This window comes from Podarcis raffonei, chromosome 2 (assembly GCF_027172205.1).
Source record: "Podarcis raffonei isolate rPodRaf1 chromosome 2, rPodRaf1.pri, whole genome shotgun sequence".
Lineage (NCBI taxonomy): Eukaryota > Metazoa > Chordata > Lepidosauria > Squamata > Lacertidae > Podarcis > Podarcis raffonei.
Genome location: NC_070603.1, coordinates 72,798,418 through 72,816,430, shown reverse-complemented (window position 1 = coordinate 72,816,430; position 18,013 = coordinate 72,798,418). Strand labels below are relative to the sequence as shown.

The window sequence follows — 18,013 nt, the reverse complement described above, 5'->3', positions numbered from 1 at the left end:
GGAAGGGAACATGCAGCCCTCCAAATATTGTTGGACTCCTAACTCCCACAATCCCCAACCAACATGGCCAATAGTTAGGGGAAACTTCATAAAATCATAGAATTGTGGAGTTGGAAGGGACCCGGTGGTCATCTAGTCCAACCCCCTGCAATGCAGGAACCTCAACTAGATCAATTAAGTGTTTTAAATTTGTTGTTAGCCACCCTGAGCCCGGTTTTCTGAACTGGGAAAGGCGGGGTATAAATAAATTATCATCATCATCCATATAGAAATCTGTTGGGGTCATATCGAATCCCGATTCTACGGCACTGCATTCCCACGGCATGAGGGTTAGATGCCAGGTCTGTCTTTCTCCTTTGGCAATCACTCGTGGTCGACTAAGATGGTCTTCCATGAACGCGGTGGTCTTAACGGTATGTCCGCAAGTGACTGCGGAGGCCCATTCTGGATCCGTAGCAGGGATATGTCGGTGGGCCGCAGTGCCAAGTCCTTCCATTAGAGGTCGCTGGTGGTGTTGCTACTGCTGCAGCGGCAGCCCGCGCTCGTTTCCATGGTGACCGCGTGGGGCCTGGCGTCTCCCTCGAAGCCACGATGGAGGAGGCGCTTCCCACCGTCTTGCTGCCCGGCGAAACCGAAGCGTTGGTGGAGTCGCTAAGGAACTTCCAGCTGCGGGATATCGGAAACTACGGGTACGAGGAGGAGGCCGAGCTGGAGGGAAGGGGGTGTCCATGGGCGATAGGAAATAGCGCCTCGCTGGGGGAAGGAGCCTCAGAGTCGAGCAGGCCGAAGCAGGGAGGCTGAGCCCCTTTGCGGGGACGAGTGTCTGGATGGCAGGCAGGAATCTCACAGGCAAAGCCACCGCACTTCGCTTCACCTGTGGGATTTCTGCCTGCCCCATCTGTTTTTAAAAAGGTCTGGATCCCTTATCTCCTGTTATCCTGCCACAGGTGGGGAAATAATGGCACAGGCAGTGCCACATTTCCGTATAAGCTAAACAAGCTATAGCTTAGGGCCCCACTCTCTTGGCCCCCCCCCAAAAAAATGTAAAGGAAAAAAACCACTGGATGCACATTTCCAAAATGTGAGATAACAAACAAGTAAAATAAAACCTACATACAGCAACAGTGTTTTGTGTTGTGTAGGCTTCTGTGATGTAAGTCATGGGCCCCACCTAGTAGCCTGCTCCCTAAAATATCACTGGTTTGCTCATTTCTATTTTTAGGGTACCCACATTCTGCATAGACTGATTGCATGGCAATATGTGCAAATGGCTTCAGATACCTATTAGGTCCATAAATTACCATATAGCATATATTCAACACAAAAAACAGTGGCAATTTGTTGTTGACAAAGGACAGCTGGACATATAAAGGGCACCATTACCTTCAGTACCTTAGGGCCTCATCAAACCGAAATCCGGCCCTGGGCACAGGAGCCACGTGAGCAGCAAGAGATTATTTATCTCTATATTATTGCATTTGCATTTCACCTTTTCTCTCCAAGGAGCTCAAGGTGGCCTACATGGTTATCCCCCACCTCACTTTACCCCTCACAACAACCCTGCAAGGTAGGTTAGGCTGACAGAGAGGGTGAGGTTGCCCAGTGAGCTTCAAGGCTGAGTGGGGATTTGAACCCTCTTCTCCCAACACCGTAACCCCCCTGCCACACTGCCTATGTAGAACTGCCACTGCACCCTGAAGTGCCCTGAAGTTGGGATGGGGAGAAGAGGGGAGGCACATGCTATCCCATCAGCTGAAAACTGATGCAATGGAGTGAAAGGATAAGAGGCAGTTAATTCTTCTCAAGGACACTGGATGCTAACAGCATTTTCAAATTAGGGATGTCATCAGATCAGATACACTTGTGAAGTATAATCCAGTGCAATAAAATGTGAAAAGAGTGGCTGATAGCTAGAAATGGGGGACTGGTGCTAACTACTCTCACCCTACTCTCCTAGGTGGATAAGGCAACATGAGCACATTGAGAAGCTTAACATGCAGGCAATACTGAGTGCTTCTGCTGGCCATGAGCAACTCCTTACTGAGCTTCTGGTGAACAATGGCAAGGTATGATGCATTCAACTGTGGACCAATAAGAGAAGCATTGGTATCTGACAGAATCTATGTTCCCGTGAACAAAGTTGAACTGTGTTTTATTTGGTACTTGCGTAAGGTTGCTCAAAGAGCTACTCAAGTTTATACACTTATATCCCACATAAAGTAACTACTAGCCCCACCGTGGTCACAACCATAAATGATGATTATTATAGTTTCTCTCCAAATTTACTTGACAGGGTAGAAAAAATTACTTCTTCAGCACTCTTTGTGACTACATGATGGCGGTTATGGTATTAGGAGCTAACTCAAGCTGCATTTAATGATTTTGACTATGCATTTTGACTAAGGCCACAATCCTAAGTGAGATTTTTAACAAATTAATTATTGAATTTATATCCTGCCCTTCCTCCCAAAGGAGCCCAGGGAGGCAAACACATCAACAATTTTAAATGAAAAACATTCTAAACAACTAAAAATTCTTTTTAAAAAACCAATTACAGTTAAACTATCTAAGAGCAGTTACAGGTTTAAAATGCTCTAAGAGCTATTACAGTTAAAAGCATTAGTTCATTTGGTGATCTTATGGTTTCCTGGAATCAAATCATCAGCAAGCAAATGCCTGGGTAAATAGGAATGTTTTCAAATTATTCCTGAAAGTTAATAACAATAGAGAGAGACACATCACTAAGGGGGGCATTCTACAAATGGGGAAACCAATAATGGCAAGGTCCTGTCATGAGTCATTGACAACTGAGCAGACAACCAATTGTTGAGTCTGAGATGGGACTTAAAGGTAAAGGGACCCCTGACCATAAGTTCCAGTTGCAGACAACTCCGGCGTACAGCTTCTGGGTCATGTGACCAGCATGACTAAGCCACTTCTGGTGAACCAGAGCAGTGCACAGAAACACCTTTTACCTTCTCACCGGAGCAGTACCTCTTTATCTACTTGCACTTTGACGTGCTTTCGAACTGCTAGGTTGGCAGGAGCAGGGACAGAGCAGCAAGAGCTCACCCCATCACAGGGATTTGAACCACCAACCTTCTGATCAGCAAGCCCTAGGCTCTGTGGTTTAGACCACAGCGCCACCCATGTCCCTTGAGATGTGACTTAGTGCCAGGTAAATATGTTTTCAACAACGCTGTAAGGTTGGTTAGGCTGAGAGTGAATGACTGGCCCAAGATCACCCAGTGAGCTTCATGGCTGAGTGGGGATTTGAACTGTGGTCTGCCAGGTCCTAGTCCAACACTAATTATTCTTATTTATTAGATTTATATAGATTTATATATGTCAGGGCAGTTCTAACTGCTACACCACACTGGCTTTCAGTGTTCCATAAGAAAGACTGTGTGCACCTTCTTTCATAGTCACAGCTAATGGTTTTTTGTCTGCCCTGTGAACAGCAGTGTGTAAAGTGAGAGAATTTATTCTGCCTGCAGTTAGCTGTTTGAACATCAGAGAGACATATCACAAGCCCTGAAATTTTCTTGTTTGATTCAGGCGTTATAGACCTCATATTTAAGCTGGAAATATCTCACTCATTCCTGATTATTTGTTTTTTCCTGTTTAGATCCCAGTTCTGATTAAGGAATTAATCACTGTGGAGATCTGGAAGCATAAGGTATTCCCTATACTTTGCAGACTGGAGGATTTCAGACCAAAAAGCACATTTCCCATATACTTAGTGGTAAGTTTTAAAAGGGTTTTAGGTAGAATATTTCATAATACTATGCTACTTATACTGCACAATACCTGTAAGAAAGTATCACACAATGATGCTTCAGCTAGCTAAATTAGTCTGGCACATCCCAGAATTATCACTATTAGGAGATTATATGTACTGTTAATGTACAATAAATCTTAAGCTAAATTTCTGAGAAAGCTAAATATTTCGTTAAAGCTAGAGCTTCCAAAACATCAAAACAAATTGTACCTTTCAAGAGGGTAGCACCTCATTTTAGTACCTATTATCCTGAATACAGAAAATCAGTTTTTATTTCAGTATGTAATACCCTGTTCTGATCATAACAATCCTACAGGCCAAGGTTCAGTGTAATCAACTACAATTTCTAAAGATGGTTTCCCCACCACTACACACACACACACACACACACACACACACACACACTAAATATTGTAAATCTGAATCTGATATGTGACATTTGCTCCACTATGTTCTCACAGCACTAAGATGACACAAAAGTGGAATTCTATTTCTTACAACATATTCTTTTGTTTTTTGACATTACTAATGTCTCCAGTAAGCGGCATTTTGATATTTTATTTTTTTATTCTTCCACCTCAGCTACGTCATGAAGCTTCAATTATTAACCTGTTGGAGACAGTGTTTTTTCACAAGGTAGGAGCAAATTTACGAGCAAAGATTATGGACAAAAATATCATAATGATAATTTAGTTCACTGAGGATGAATCATGATAATTCACCAAGTGGAGACTTCTCAGTGTGGTAATATGGTCCAGGGGATAATTGTTGATCTGGGCTTTTTTATTCTTTCTTATTCCTCTACTACAGATTATTTTAGAGTGGAGTAGAATCACCTAGGGCTTCTGCATGAGCTACAAGTAACAATGTCATTGATTTGCCAATCTGTGTAAGATTTTATGTGACTTCACGTTGCAGGCCTGCTGCTCCCCAGATTGGCAGAAGTAAATTTCCACTGGCCTCTCTGGGGCCAGACATTACAACCTCTACCCCTACCAATCTGAAGTGCAGGCAAGTGCCCCTCAGAAACCAAATATTCGCCCCAGACTTTTTACTTCATCCCTGGTCAAGTATCTTTTCTTACCTGACCTATTGTGGAATATCCCTTTGACTCTCTTCTAGTACATTTCTTTTGCTAAACTGGTTGCAACAGTGTAATTCAGTCTTCTCTTACTTTTCACTAAACAACATTTTAGCTCCCAACAGAATAAACCAGATGGCTTCTTATCCTAGCTATTAGACATGCATGGTCAGGCAAGAAGGTATCTTGGATAAGGAAGAAACACATTTAATCCAGGTACTGGAAATTAGGCCTAACTCATTGACAGCTATGTTTTTTCAGAAACACACTGTAGAGAACTTATACACTAGAGTGTAACCAAAGCCACTTTTTAAGTGATGAGTTGCCTTCATTTGGAATATTGTTTCCATTCTTTCTGCAGAATTTAGCATTTCTATTATTGTGCAGGAAATCTGTGAATCAGCAGAGGATACCATTCTGGACTTGATAGATTACAGCCATAGGAAGCTGACCCTATTAGCAGCTCGAAGTGCCAGTGGGAAGATCCCAGTTGAACAAAAGCTTCAGTCAGAGGATCTTGCCAATCCTTCATCAATGCAGGTTGGTAAAAGTTGCAACCTCCCACTTCTAGATGCCTCTTTGGGTAAAAGAAAAACTTTTGGTGGGATTCACCTAACCAGCTCCATCAGCAGAAACCCTGTGAAAAGAATTCTGCTTGTGCAATGGGGTTTTCACCCCTCTCTTTTGCATACCTCTTGCCAGGTGGGGGCAGTTCAGAGAACCCCCAGAACAGCTCATGGGGGAGCAGGGATCATTCCATCTGGCAAGCTGGAATGCTTGCACAAACTGAAAGTTCATCATAAGGCAATGTGGAATTCCACCCTTTAATTCCCAAGATGGAAAATTCATGTGGTGCCTCCACACCATAAAATATTTAATTAAAAAACAGATCATTTGCTACCCTTTGATCTCACAAATGTCCTTTCTGAAGTGGCCTATCTCAGTTTGCATCATGGTAGGGCCAGGAAAAAAATAATGTCTGCAAAGCTCTGAAACATTCTGTGTTAGTTTCCATAACCACATCTGCTCTCTGCACTTATTCCCACTACTTTTTCAGAACCAAAAGGCCATAAATCACTGTTCTGAGTAATGAAGCTATTCTAAATAACGAGTTCCCCCTTTACTAGGCATGTGGTAACGTTCTAAGTGAAAATGAGTTTTATTTACTACTTGTCTAACAAGCTTTATTCATTGAAGGAATGCAGTTTGTTCTTGTTGAGTTTCAGCTAGCTTCCTCTATCTCCATGCTTCCATCATCATTGTTTTGTGACATGGTAGAGTCTGACCAGTTGTGTCTCACTGTCTAGCATTGTATTAAGCTTGGGAAGATAATGCAGAACACTCAAGAGTTTTACTTGCTGTGAGTTAATAGTGTCTCAGACACTAAGTAAAGGAATATGCAATCCTTCCACCAGCTTACCTTGTAGCTGTCATCTCCCTGCAAACCCTTCACCTTCTGATTTTGGACACAACTACTTCATAAACTGTCCAGTCCTGGTAAGGCTGTATTCACTGAAGAGTTGTAAGGAAGCAGAACCAGCTTGAGATTATGTAGCATAGGTAATAGCCACATTTCCAATGCAGTATCAAGAAGCCAGACCAGAGAAGAGGTGCAATTACTGGTAGATATAGGTTCTTTAGTACCCTGGACAGATCAGAGAGTGCAGGCAGCTTGTTCCCACAGGCTCCTAGCTCCCAACCCTTATCTCCCTCCCCTTGTGTTTAGCTACCCATCCTAGGCTCCACCTCAAGGGGTAGAAAGCTTTAAAGATGTAGTTTTCTAGCCTCAAACTTAACACTCCAACATTTCTCTCTTGATTCCTGTCTGGTGTATTGCCTGAATGAGGGAGCAGCTACTATGGAGCAGTGTTTCAGAAAGATTGGGGCCAGGGAATGTTATCTCTAGGAATTATGACGCAGGGAGCTAAGGTTCACTGCTGGGGCCTGGGTCCAGCACCTCTGCAACTTCACCTCTGGCCCAGGTACTGCTTGAGATGGTGCCATGACTAAGTGTCACTTGCTGAATATGGAGAGAACCTCAAAAGGTTCAGATTTCCCCACCAGCACCTGGCAGCATCACTATAGTGTTTGAGCCTTAGATATAGCTCTTTGTGTGAATTTTGCTGCTTCCAGGAACTAAAGAAACAAGCTGAGGAGATGGAGTTTGAGATCTCACTGAAAGCGCTTTCTGTGTTCCGTTTCATTACCGGTCTATTAGAGAGGTATGTTCAGTTTTCATGGAAGAACTGAGGTAAACACCTGGGAGAAGGGGTAAAGATTTTCTATATTCCCATGTCTGCTAGTTTCAGTTTTGGAAGGAGGCCACCTTTGCCCCATGGGTGCCCAGGGCTGTGGGTGCCATGCAGTGTGCATGACCCTGGCACCAAATTTTGTAGGTGCCCAGTCCCTTCATGGGGAATTTTATGGGTGCTCAGGCACCCAGGGCCCCAAAAAGTTGGTACCTATGAGTTAGTTCATAACTTGTAATATAATGAGAAGCTGAATTTTGATTTAAGTTGAATATTAACTTAAATTGCTATGAATATGTTCACTAAAGTCTTGATGACATCCTTATCTGAATAGGAGTAAACATTTATATATGTTCATTGCGTAGTGCTGTTAATTGCTTAAAGTATTACTCACTGAAGTGTTGGAGTATATTAGTTTTGCTATAATAAGTATGGTGATAGGATTTTAGCACTGCTTGCTGGTGTGTATTCTTCACTGCTGATTATTCATTGTAAGCATCCTAACATGACTACCAACTGAGGTCTTAATTTTTGTCACTTAAATTTTTCATATTAATTTTAGTTTTGTGAACCTTGACGAAAACACTTAGCTGCTCGATTGCATAAAACTGGCATCTTCAATATATCCTTATGTTTTGTCAGTTTGCCAGTGAGTGCTGCAACAAGAATTCTGAATACCCACAACTTTCCATGTCTCTTAGTAGAGTTGGTAGAGCATTCTCCATGGAGCTGCCGTGAAGAAGGTGTGTGTTATGGGCTAGGGATTGTTCCTATCAAAAAATTATCACATGACCTTGTTCCTTTGGATAATATCTCCTATAGCCTTGGGTATTAAGGGTTCCTCTTGGTTGGGTCCTCTGTTCTTTGTAAATTGAGACTAGAACATCAGGATAGACTAACACTCTTCTCCATAAAACTCAGGGTTCCCCCTTTTATAACTCTTCTGCCCAGTAAATGTATTTGTAGCTTATCATCCATTACTTCTGAGGCTATGTCTTCAACTAATTTTTGCATGATTCATCATTTTTTGTAATTAATATATGGTACAGGCTGCACCTCAACCCATGCTCTGTAACCAGTTGTGGAAATTCAAAACTATGCTTACCATAGCCCCTCTGTTTTAGTTTGTTTGTTTCCTTTTTATTTGAGCCTAGCTATCTCTTGTTGTCCCTTTCTGTTCCTGTACTGATTTTTCTACCTCTAAATATAAGCAGAACTGTGAAGGACAAACATGACAGTTCACAGGTGCCTACTCACCCTTGTGTATTTATGAGCAGGCACCTCAGTCTGTCATGCCAAGAAGTAGACTGTCATCTGAATATACAGCTAACCAGGCAGTAGGCTACAGTCATGATAGAAGAAAGCATGTATGTACAAGAGATGTATAAGAATACCACTAGGGCACTGATTTAGAAGAAATGCCATGGTGTACCTGAAGCAGCAAAACCAGATGCCTTCATCTGCCCCAGCTGCAACAAAACATGTCTCTCCTGCATCGGTCTCTGCAGCCATGGCAGGCTCTTGTAACTCTCCAGCAATTTGACTTTACTCTTGAAGGCTGACTCTTCCATTGTCTCCTGAGACAGACAGATGCAAACAATAGTTAAGGAAACATAATTCTGCAGCTTCAGTTCTGCAAAAGAGAACCCTAATAGAGAGGCTTCTTGCTATCCTAATAGGGTTGCAGGACCAGAAAAACAGCCTGCTCATTATGCCCCTGAAGGACTAAATCTAGGGATAAAGAAACAAACTGGACATAAGAAAGTGTGCAAATTATACATTTGCATAAGCAGCTTTTCATCCATCTTGGCCTGGAGATTTTTGCCTACTAGATTTATATTTATCATATTTAAATGTTACTTATGATTTTTAAAATGTGCTTTTCTTTATTATCACCATTTATCATTTTTCCCAGGGAAGCTGAAAAAGTATGAGAATGGTGCATGGTATGATGTGCCCTATGAAGACCATGTAAAGATGACTAAGTTGGATGGGCAAGTCTGGATTGCTCTCTATAACCTGCTCCTTAGCCCAGAATGTCAGCGCAAGTACAACTTCAATAATTTTAACAAAGGCCAGCTCCTGAAGGTAGAGGACTACAGAGGACACAGACTGCAAGTGCATGATTCTCATAATGTTTAGTCTGGCATATTTAGATATGCTATTCTAGCTTTAAACAATGTTGCAGGAACCAGGATTGAAAATTATTGATTTTTCATCAGCTAATCCATCACAACTGGGAGTAAAGTAGGGCCTGCAAGCCTTAATTGAGCTAACTGGCAAATTAATATTAGTTAATTTTAAATTAATTAGTCAACAGATGACAAATTTTATCTGTGGGACACTTATTTATTTTGGGAGTGGGATGTTTTGTTCTAAAGGAAACATTGAAAATGCCCTTTTCTTCTAACAGTATGTGGTAGCTTTTGTTTGATAAATTTAATTCCTTTATTAAAAATATTGAGAATTTGGTGACACACAAATTTTGTTACAACACTGCAAATTTTGCTACAACATAAACATTTGTTACAACAGTACAGAGGGATTCTGTATATGTGTACTTGGAATTAAATTCTATTTGATCCCATGGGACTTGGGAGTAAGTATGCATAGATTTGCCTTAAATTAGTTATTCAGCCATTTCCATATTTTCCAGAAAGCAGTCAACAACAAGTGCATTTCGGCCGCAAGACATTACTCATATAAATGAGCTTTGTGCTAATAAGGCACATTCTATGGCCTTTTACATGTGTTGGGGTGGGGATATTGCTTTGTTTTTGTTTTACTATGTATTTCGTGTTATCATTTTGGTTATTTTGTGAACTGCCCTGTGAACTTTGGATGAAGGGTGATATACAAATTTTATTATTAATAATAATAATATTCCATCACATTCCATCTGCTGCAACAGAGGATGCAGGGCCACTCCATCCATGCAGCTGAGAGACCAGCAACTTTTGATGCCTTCTTTCCTTGAACATTTCCACCCTGGCTGATCATTAGAAAAACTTGTAACTTAGTTTATTTCATCCTCCCACATATTTTCCTTCTTTTTAGTGATCTGTAAGTCACTCTCAGAGCCTTTTTAGGCAGAGTGGGTTTAAAAAAATCAAAGCCATTGAAGAGTAAGAAGATAAATTTCCTTAGGACACTGGTACTGCATTCTGTATAGAAATTATATTGGTATGGACTTTTAAAGTCCTAAACGGCCTCAGTCCTGTATACCTGAAGGAGTGTCTCCGCCCCCATCCTTCAGCCTAGACACTGAGATCTAGCTCCAAGGGCCTTCTGGTGGCTCCCTCACACCTGCTTAATATGGGAGCTGGAGGGCTACTTGTTCATATCTTTCTCTGCAGTAATTATAATAGTTGCAACTGATGGCCTCCTTGCTGTTCCAAGTGTAGCAAATTTCTGCCTCCTTGTATTGTTGCTTCTAGTTTTTTGTTGAGCAGTGGACATTGGGTAATTTGAAAAGCATTGTTTTACTTAACCAGCTCTGAGATCTGAGACAGATCTGAGAGACAAAGTACAGAGGTGTCAGTTGTTCATGCAGATCCTTTTACTCAGCATATGGCTTATTCTTAACGTTTTTTTAAATCTTATGATCATCTCTGTTTAGCTCCGTGCCTTCCTGACCGATGTCCTCATTGACCAATTCCCCAATCTTCTCGAGCTGCAAAGATTCCTGAGCCATCTTGCTGTGACAGACCCTGCTCCACCCAAGAAGGACCTCATACTAGAGCAGGTATATCCAAAACCGTCTCCTTCTAGCCAACTTTTTTATTCTTGCACTTCAATTTTCCTTCATTATCATTGGATTTTTGAAGGCATTTGCAGCTTTGATATTTCAGATTTATGCCCACAGCATATTTGAATGGAAAATATGCCACAATACTTGTAAATCATCGTGTATCTGTGGCAAGGAAGGTGTGGAAAACATTGTTTAATATGTGCTCTGTTGCTCTCTTCATAATTCTCCCAGAGATAGATTTATTAAAGGAATTATTCAGAGAGTTTCCTTTTTGAATAATAAGAAAAACTGTTATTTGTTGATGGATGGGGATAAATATACAACATATAAGGTTTCTGTGTTTGCCTTAGCAACCTACTTCTATACTGTTTGTATTTTCCTATTTTCGTGTTGATGGTTTCCAACAAATAAGTTTGACTGTAGAGTTTACCAATCCCAAAGTATGTTGCAGGTTGATTAGGTGAAATATACCAATTCAGTAAAATACAGGTTAAGCCCCAGGCATGGTCATATGGAACTCCTATGCTGAAAGGAGAAATACAAGAAAAACTATACTACTTAACTTTGTTTTATGTTAGCTGCATACAGTTCAGACAAGGTTTGCTGCACACAGGAGAACCCATCTATATACACAGCAGCAAAATAAAAAGTCATGTTTAGAGAACTCTGGAATTAGATGATTTGGCATTAGAGCTTATTCTAAGGATAACTTAAGAGCAATCAAATATCAAAGGCAGATATGAATTTAGGAACAGGATTGTTTTAACATCATCAGAATTACAGCATTTGAGCATAGAAATTCCTTAAGCAAGGATATTGATAGTCAGCAGGTAACATTCTAAATAGGCAAACATGTAGGAAATTAATCTAGGAGAAAGCCACAGAGAGCATGAAAGCATGTGAAGTTACTCCTCAAGAATATAAAGGTGTGCAATGGATCCCAGAAAAGCTGAATCCAGTGTGCTTGTGTCTAAATTATTAATTATTGAGCTGTTCTAGTCTACTGATTCTCAGGAACATAGGAAGCTACCTTAGTCACACCATTGGCCCATTTAGCTCAGTGCTGTCTACACTGATCGGCAGCAGCTCTTCAGGGTTTCAGGCAGAAAAGCTTTTCCAGCCCTATCCTGGAGATGCTGGGAGTTGAGCCTGTGACCTTCTGCATGCAAAGCAAATGCGCTACCAATGAGCTACAGCCATGCCCTTCTCTTAGTTTACATTGGTACCAGTAACTGAGAATTGGCATTCTGAGAGACTTTTGGTGGTGGCGGGGGTGGACGGGACTGCAGCTATGCTGTACACACCCTGGCAAGGCAAACTTCCCAATGAGCCATGAACTCACCCACTGTCTTTATGCCAAGCAATGATGAAGAGGCTTTTTTCCATCTCTGTCTCTCCACAGAGCAGTCTTTGACTCTCAGTCCCTGCACTGCTATTTTTACTCGATAGGGGCATCAACTCTTTTGAAACATCAGCTTTTCCTGTAGAGCTGAACTTCATCACACTTGCCCTTTGCCAGATTTTTCTCTCATATTTGAAAGCCCACGCCTGGGTGTTTCTTTTCAGGGAACTGACAGATTACAGAAAGTTCTATTTTAAGTAAGCTTTTAGCCATGTGGCAGATTTTTTGAAAACTACTACCGGTAGTTGCACATTCTAGGCTCATGCCTCAATATCCACCTTCAACTTATAGCATTTGGGGCCTCCTACTGAATCCTGGAGCGTTCTGGTATTGTATTTTCTGAAGACCTAAACACTACAAATTATATTATAAATATGTAATCGTCAGTGGGACAGACAGGGTTCACTTCCCTCCAAAATAATAACAACATCAGATACACACACAGAGAGTTTAATAGCTAAATGGAACAAGTCTGTTTTTTCCATCAATGCTTCTTTTCTAAGCAAGACGTCCCTCATTTCTAGTTCATGTAACCAACATGCAGGAAACTGATGGCTAGTTGTGCCCTAGCAGTAAAGCGGATTCTAGCATGGGGAAGCAAGGATTTGGGAGATAATCAAACAGAAATATTTTTTTATTAAAAAAACAAATAGGTAGAGGACAAGCAGGCCAGGAATTGCTCATGCTGTTAAGCTTAATTCAAATCTGTCTAGAAGAGGCTGCAATTTCTTAAAAGAATTATACTGAAATTTCTTCTATTTGGCGTTTGTCCACTGTTACATAAAACTGTTCAATATTCCTTCAGAAGTCTCCCCATTCAACTCTATTGTTAGACTTTCCCTTTAGTCAGTTAAACCTAGACAGAAATCCTGCTTTTTTCTTTTATATAAATAGATGCTTATCGCTTCCAAATGTGCTTGCACTCTACTGAGCTTCAGGAATTATTACTGCTCTCGAATCCCTTGCTTTAGATGGATTCACCTTTCTTTCTTTCTTTCTTTCTTTCTTTCTTTCTTTTTCTTTCTTTCGCTGTCGTAACAGGTTCCTGTAATATGGGAAAACATTGTCAGTAAGAACTCTGGAAAATGGCAAGCAATTGCCAAGCACCAGGTAAACAATATGTTTAGCCCTTCAGAGGAGGAACTGAAAAGCCAGGCTTGCAGGTAAAATTTTACTATGCTCAGATTCATACTATATCAAAGCTTATGTTATGGCAAGTCTTTGTTTCAGCCAGCTGGATGCACAGAATCTGAAAGCTCACAAGCTGAATAACAAACATTCAGCTTTCCCAATTCAATTAGGTTTAGGAACCCCTGGATGAAATTTGACTTCCTATAGTAAAATTAGAAGGTCTTTGATGTGTGAAATGTGAACTTATATTCATGTAACATAATGTCATGAAAAAAGCGTCCTTTAGTGTTCGGTTTGGAGTTGTTCAGAACTTAAAGGTAAAGGACCCCTGGACGCTTAAGTCCAGTCAAAGGCAACTATGGGGTGCGGCACTCATCTCGCTTTCAGGCCAAAGGAGCCAGAGTTTGTCCACAGACAGCTTTCCGGGTTATGCGGTCAGCATGACTAAACCGCTTCTGGTGCAATGGAACACCGTGACGGAAGCCAGAGCACACGGAAATGCCACTTACCTTCCTCCCACAGCGGTACCTCTTTATCTACTTGCACTGGTATGTTTTCGAACTGCTAGGTTGGCAGAAGCTAGGACAAAGCAATGGAAGCTCACCCCGTCGCTGTACTGATTCGAACTGCTGACCTTCTGATCGGCAAGCCCAAGAGGCTCAGTGGTTTAGACCGCAGTACCACCCGTGTCCCTGTTCAGAACTTACATCCACCTCAGGTGGGTATTCAGGCCTTTGGAGTTGCCAAGCAGGAATTTAAGCTGTGCATCATCCAAGGAAACCAAAGCAAAAACAGCTGGAGTTCAAACCTATAAAAGCCTCTTGCCTGTTAACAGGCCGTAGCAGATCATGTGAAACACTTCTGAGTCAGATTTGGGTTTTTGCCAAAGGGATTTGGCTCCCTGCCACATACTCGCCTTACAGGACCCAGGCACCACATCTAAGTACTGTTGCTCTAGGACTGTGTTATAGTTATCTTTTATATTGCCTTTTTCAGTTAGCAGTGTCCAAAGCACAAGAAAGCTTTCTTAGAATTAGGAAATGGGTCCACAAGTATGACCCATCAAAACTTTCCTAAATTTATTTCATTTCATTTCTGAACGTGTTTAAGTATTTCTAATTATCTCTAACTTGCTAGGGTCTGAATTCTAGTTCTGTCCTCCAGGTGTAAGGAAGTCTTTGGGAAAAGGCTTTTCCATTATGTGGTGATGTCATTGTGTGTCCAGCCTGCAGTTGTATGAAGTGTTTATAACACTGTTTTAAATCAAGATTGTGAATTTATGTATGTATGTATGTATGTTCTCATATTGCACTAAATTCAACTAGCTGTCAGCTACCTTACAATACCACTTGACATTCCGCTGAATGTGATATCAGTCTTGGATGTAAAGGCTCTATCCTGTAGCACATGACGAAGACTAAGTAACTGTTGGAATTATCTGTTGTTGCTTGAAGGACTTTTGAAGCCTGTTTTCTGTCTTAAATCAGATGGGCAAAAACATACAACCTGGATGTGATGGAAGCCCTGATCCCAGAGAAACCCAAGTGTGGGATGTGTGGCTCCGAGGCAGCAAAACGCTGCTCTCGTTGCCGGAATGAATGGTATTGCAAAAGGTAAGTACACCTAACATAAGACAGTTACTGTGCTATACTGAGCCCTTTTTTTGGGTAGCTCATATGTAGGCAAAAGCTTCAGAGATACCCCTCAGAGCAAAAGCCATTCATTTTAAAGCCTGTGTTTTGAATACTATAGGACACCTTACTGGCTTTTACCTAGACTACAATCTTGCTTTTCTGGCTCATTTGTTGTGAAATCTAGTAGTATTTACTAACATTACTGCAATCTGAGCTCTGCAACTTAGTGATTATACTGTTCCATATGAGTCTTTGCATTTTCCTTTGTAAGCATTTTCTTATGCAAAAAATACACAGTATTAATCAATCTTTAAATCATAGTTCCAAAATTAAATAAACTTTTTTCTTATAGCCTTGATTAATCTTATTAATAGGAACACTGACTATCTCAAACAATCTTTCTTTAGCAGACATTTGCTATTCTGAGGTATTTTACTACTCCTACTGAGTCCACAGTGCAGACTCTTAAACTTCCATTAGAAGAATATCCCTCCATTGCAGTTCTGTTTTCCTTACAGAAATATATGAAATTATATGAAATATATTTCAGATCCATGCTTCGACATTCCTCATTTTATATCCACTCTCTCTTATCTAATAGACCTTTAACAATAAGACAGTCATTAGATTAGGCATATCCTAAATGACATGAGCTAACCATTCCTCACATCTTATAGGGCTGATCAAACCTCTTGCAATATACCATAGCAACTCTCATGTGTATCATTCATGCCCATTATAAAGAGGAGTTGTGCAGACTGAGGCTGCCCTTTGCTTTCTTAACTGAGTCAGAAGATACATTTTTCTCGATGTCATATTTCAAGGTTACCTCTCATTGCTCTGACACTTAATTTCCAAACAAGGGTTAGTGGAAAACACAGCTCAGATAGAGGAAATTATTCTGTATGAATCTGCATTGGATTTCTCCCAGCCAGTTTTGTCCATAAAGCAAAATAGGGGAAGAATTATTAGTAATATTAAAACTTGAAATTTATATAGTGCTTTTTCCTAAGAACCCAAAGCACTTTTCATGATATTATCTAAGTTGTTTTTCCCAACAACCTTGTAAGCTATGGACAGTATTATTATTTACATATTGCATATGAAGATGAGAAGCTGAGCAATAGTAGCTTGTTTAAGGCTACCCAGAGAGTTTAAAGCTGATGAGAGATTTGAATCCAGGACTAATAAACTCATCATAGCCTGTATTTTTAGCCACAATGCTATACTTTCTTTAAAAATATAGAAATCAAAAATACACATTGTGCTGGCTATAGAAGGATATATAGGGGATAATAGAATTCCTGTTTATCCATATATGGGTAAGAAAGCACAAATCAGTGTCCCACTCTCAAATATGTGGGTAAAAATCACAAATTGGTGCCCCACTCCAAAGTGAACTTGTTTTACAGTATATAGTTTATACAACACCAATTCCAGTTTCCGCATCCAAATCACTGTTTAAAAATAGATTTTTAATCACTGCGTGATATAAACACTCGAGGCAAAATACTGTTTTAAGACATATACAGTACAACTTTTCTCAAGTTCATACTAGTATACCCATACAAACAAAATTAAAATAACAAAACACAATAATGAACATTTCAGTTTACTAAAATTCCACAAAGGAGATCATAGAAATCAAGAGGCAGTACCTCAAGTAGAATGGCAATCTGCTAAAGGTATCAGGGAGGCTTCAATCTTGCAGTTAACAAATTTATATATCCATATTCCATTCTGACTCCTGAGCTACCTATTATTTTTTTCTAAAATCCTTTCTTTTTTCACTCTCCCCTTTGCAGAGAGTGTCAGGTACAGCACTGGCAGAAGCACAAGAAAGCTTGCAACTTGATGGCTGATACCTTGAAGAAAATACAGGAAGATGTACAAGTGCAGACAACTCCTTCCAAGTAATTCTGATGGGTAGAGGAGTTTGCTCCAGTTCCTCCTTTGACAAACAGGCTAAATTTTAGAGTTTGAGATTAGAAAATACCCTCCTATTAACAGCATACACAGGAAGCCACTTAATGTCAGATTTAACAAACTTTCAAACAAATACAGCCTAGGCTAGAGGAATAAAATTCTCATACACTAGAAGAGATTGCACAAGAAAACACTGAGCCCACTGAGTCTCTATTGGTTTAGGTTCTCTCCCCTATGCCAATTTAATCTTAAAATACCATGGCTGCTTGTCTCCTGGACTGTGAATGTGATGCATGCATATTGGACTGTTCCTGTACTAGTGACAGAGAGCTAGAGTGACTCCCTAGGAATTTGGAAGGGCTGAATTTTAGTTGTGCTAGAATTGCTTCTTTACTTTGTCATTTAGAATTTTTAAGTCTATGGAATCGTTTTGCATACTGGCTTAGATGAAGAGCCTGCCCAGTCCCATGGCACTGAAATTAACCAGATTCCCTGGTACAGTTAACAGCAGAAATGATGAAGCTGACTCACAATTGTTTTCTTTCCATGAACCGATGCAGACACTGATACCTATATACCTGATCTGAGAATGAAAACCTGAGCCTATTTTTTTAAGCCTTTATGGAAAATCATCATTAAACCCAGAAGGCACTCATCTTTTCTGGATTGTTTTTCATATGCCATTCTATAATGTTGGACACTCTCCTTATCTGACTTCCCTATGCTGCTTTTCAGAGAGAAGTAAAACAATCTAAAGAGCATGAAATATCTTGTTCAAATTCAACCCATTTTTCAGCACTGTGGAGTGTATAGACACATTCACACACAGAGAGAGCATTCTTACAATTTACAAAGTTCCTCTTAGATCTCAGTAATTTAAATTTACTTTTGAAATTATAGCTATATCCTGAATACTTGAATCTCAGTCCAGAGACAGTTCATTCTACATCTTGTTCGAAACAACTAAATTTAATTGTTTTGCAAAATATACATTACATACAAACTGTAGCCCAAGGGCTGTTTTTGGATAAAAGCTGCTTCTGAAGGGGGTAATGAGA

At 40.3% G+C, this 18,013-nt stretch overlaps 1 protein-coding gene across 1 annotated transcript; it reads left to right on the top strand.

Annotated features, from left to right (window-relative positions):
- Nucleotides 1-311: 311 nt before the first annotated feature.
- ZMYND10 (zinc finger MYND-type containing 10) lies at nt 312-17,610 on the top strand. The gene is made up of 12 exons (XM_053377432.1): nt 312-689; nt 1,958-2,066; nt 3,629-3,745; nt 4,364-4,417; nt 5,250-5,402; nt 6,996-7,084; nt 7,754-7,854; nt 9,027-9,199; nt 10,731-10,856; nt 13,306-13,427; nt 14,883-15,008; nt 16,835-17,610. Exons 1-12 carry the CDS (start codon nt 592-594, stop codon nt 16,944-16,946), a joined length of 1,380 nt encoding a protein of 459 aa, XP_053233407.1. The 5' UTR covers nt 312-591; the 3' UTR covers nt 16,947-17,610.
- The last annotated feature ends 403 nt before the right edge of the window (nt 17,611-18,013 follow it).

Coding starts and splice junctions, on each gene's coding strand:
- ZMYND10 (XM_053377432.1), top strand. CDS start 592: ATGGAGGAGGCGCTTCCCACCGTCTTGCTGCCCGGCGAAACCGAAGCG. Junction 9,200..10,730: donor ACAAAGGCCAGCTCCTGAAG/GTAGAGGACTAC, acceptor ATCTCTGTTTAG/CTCCGTGCCTTCCTGACCGA. Junction 15,009..16,834: donor AATGAATGGTATTGCAAAAG/GTAAGTACACCT, acceptor TCCCCTTTGCAG/AGAGTGTCAGGTACAGCACT.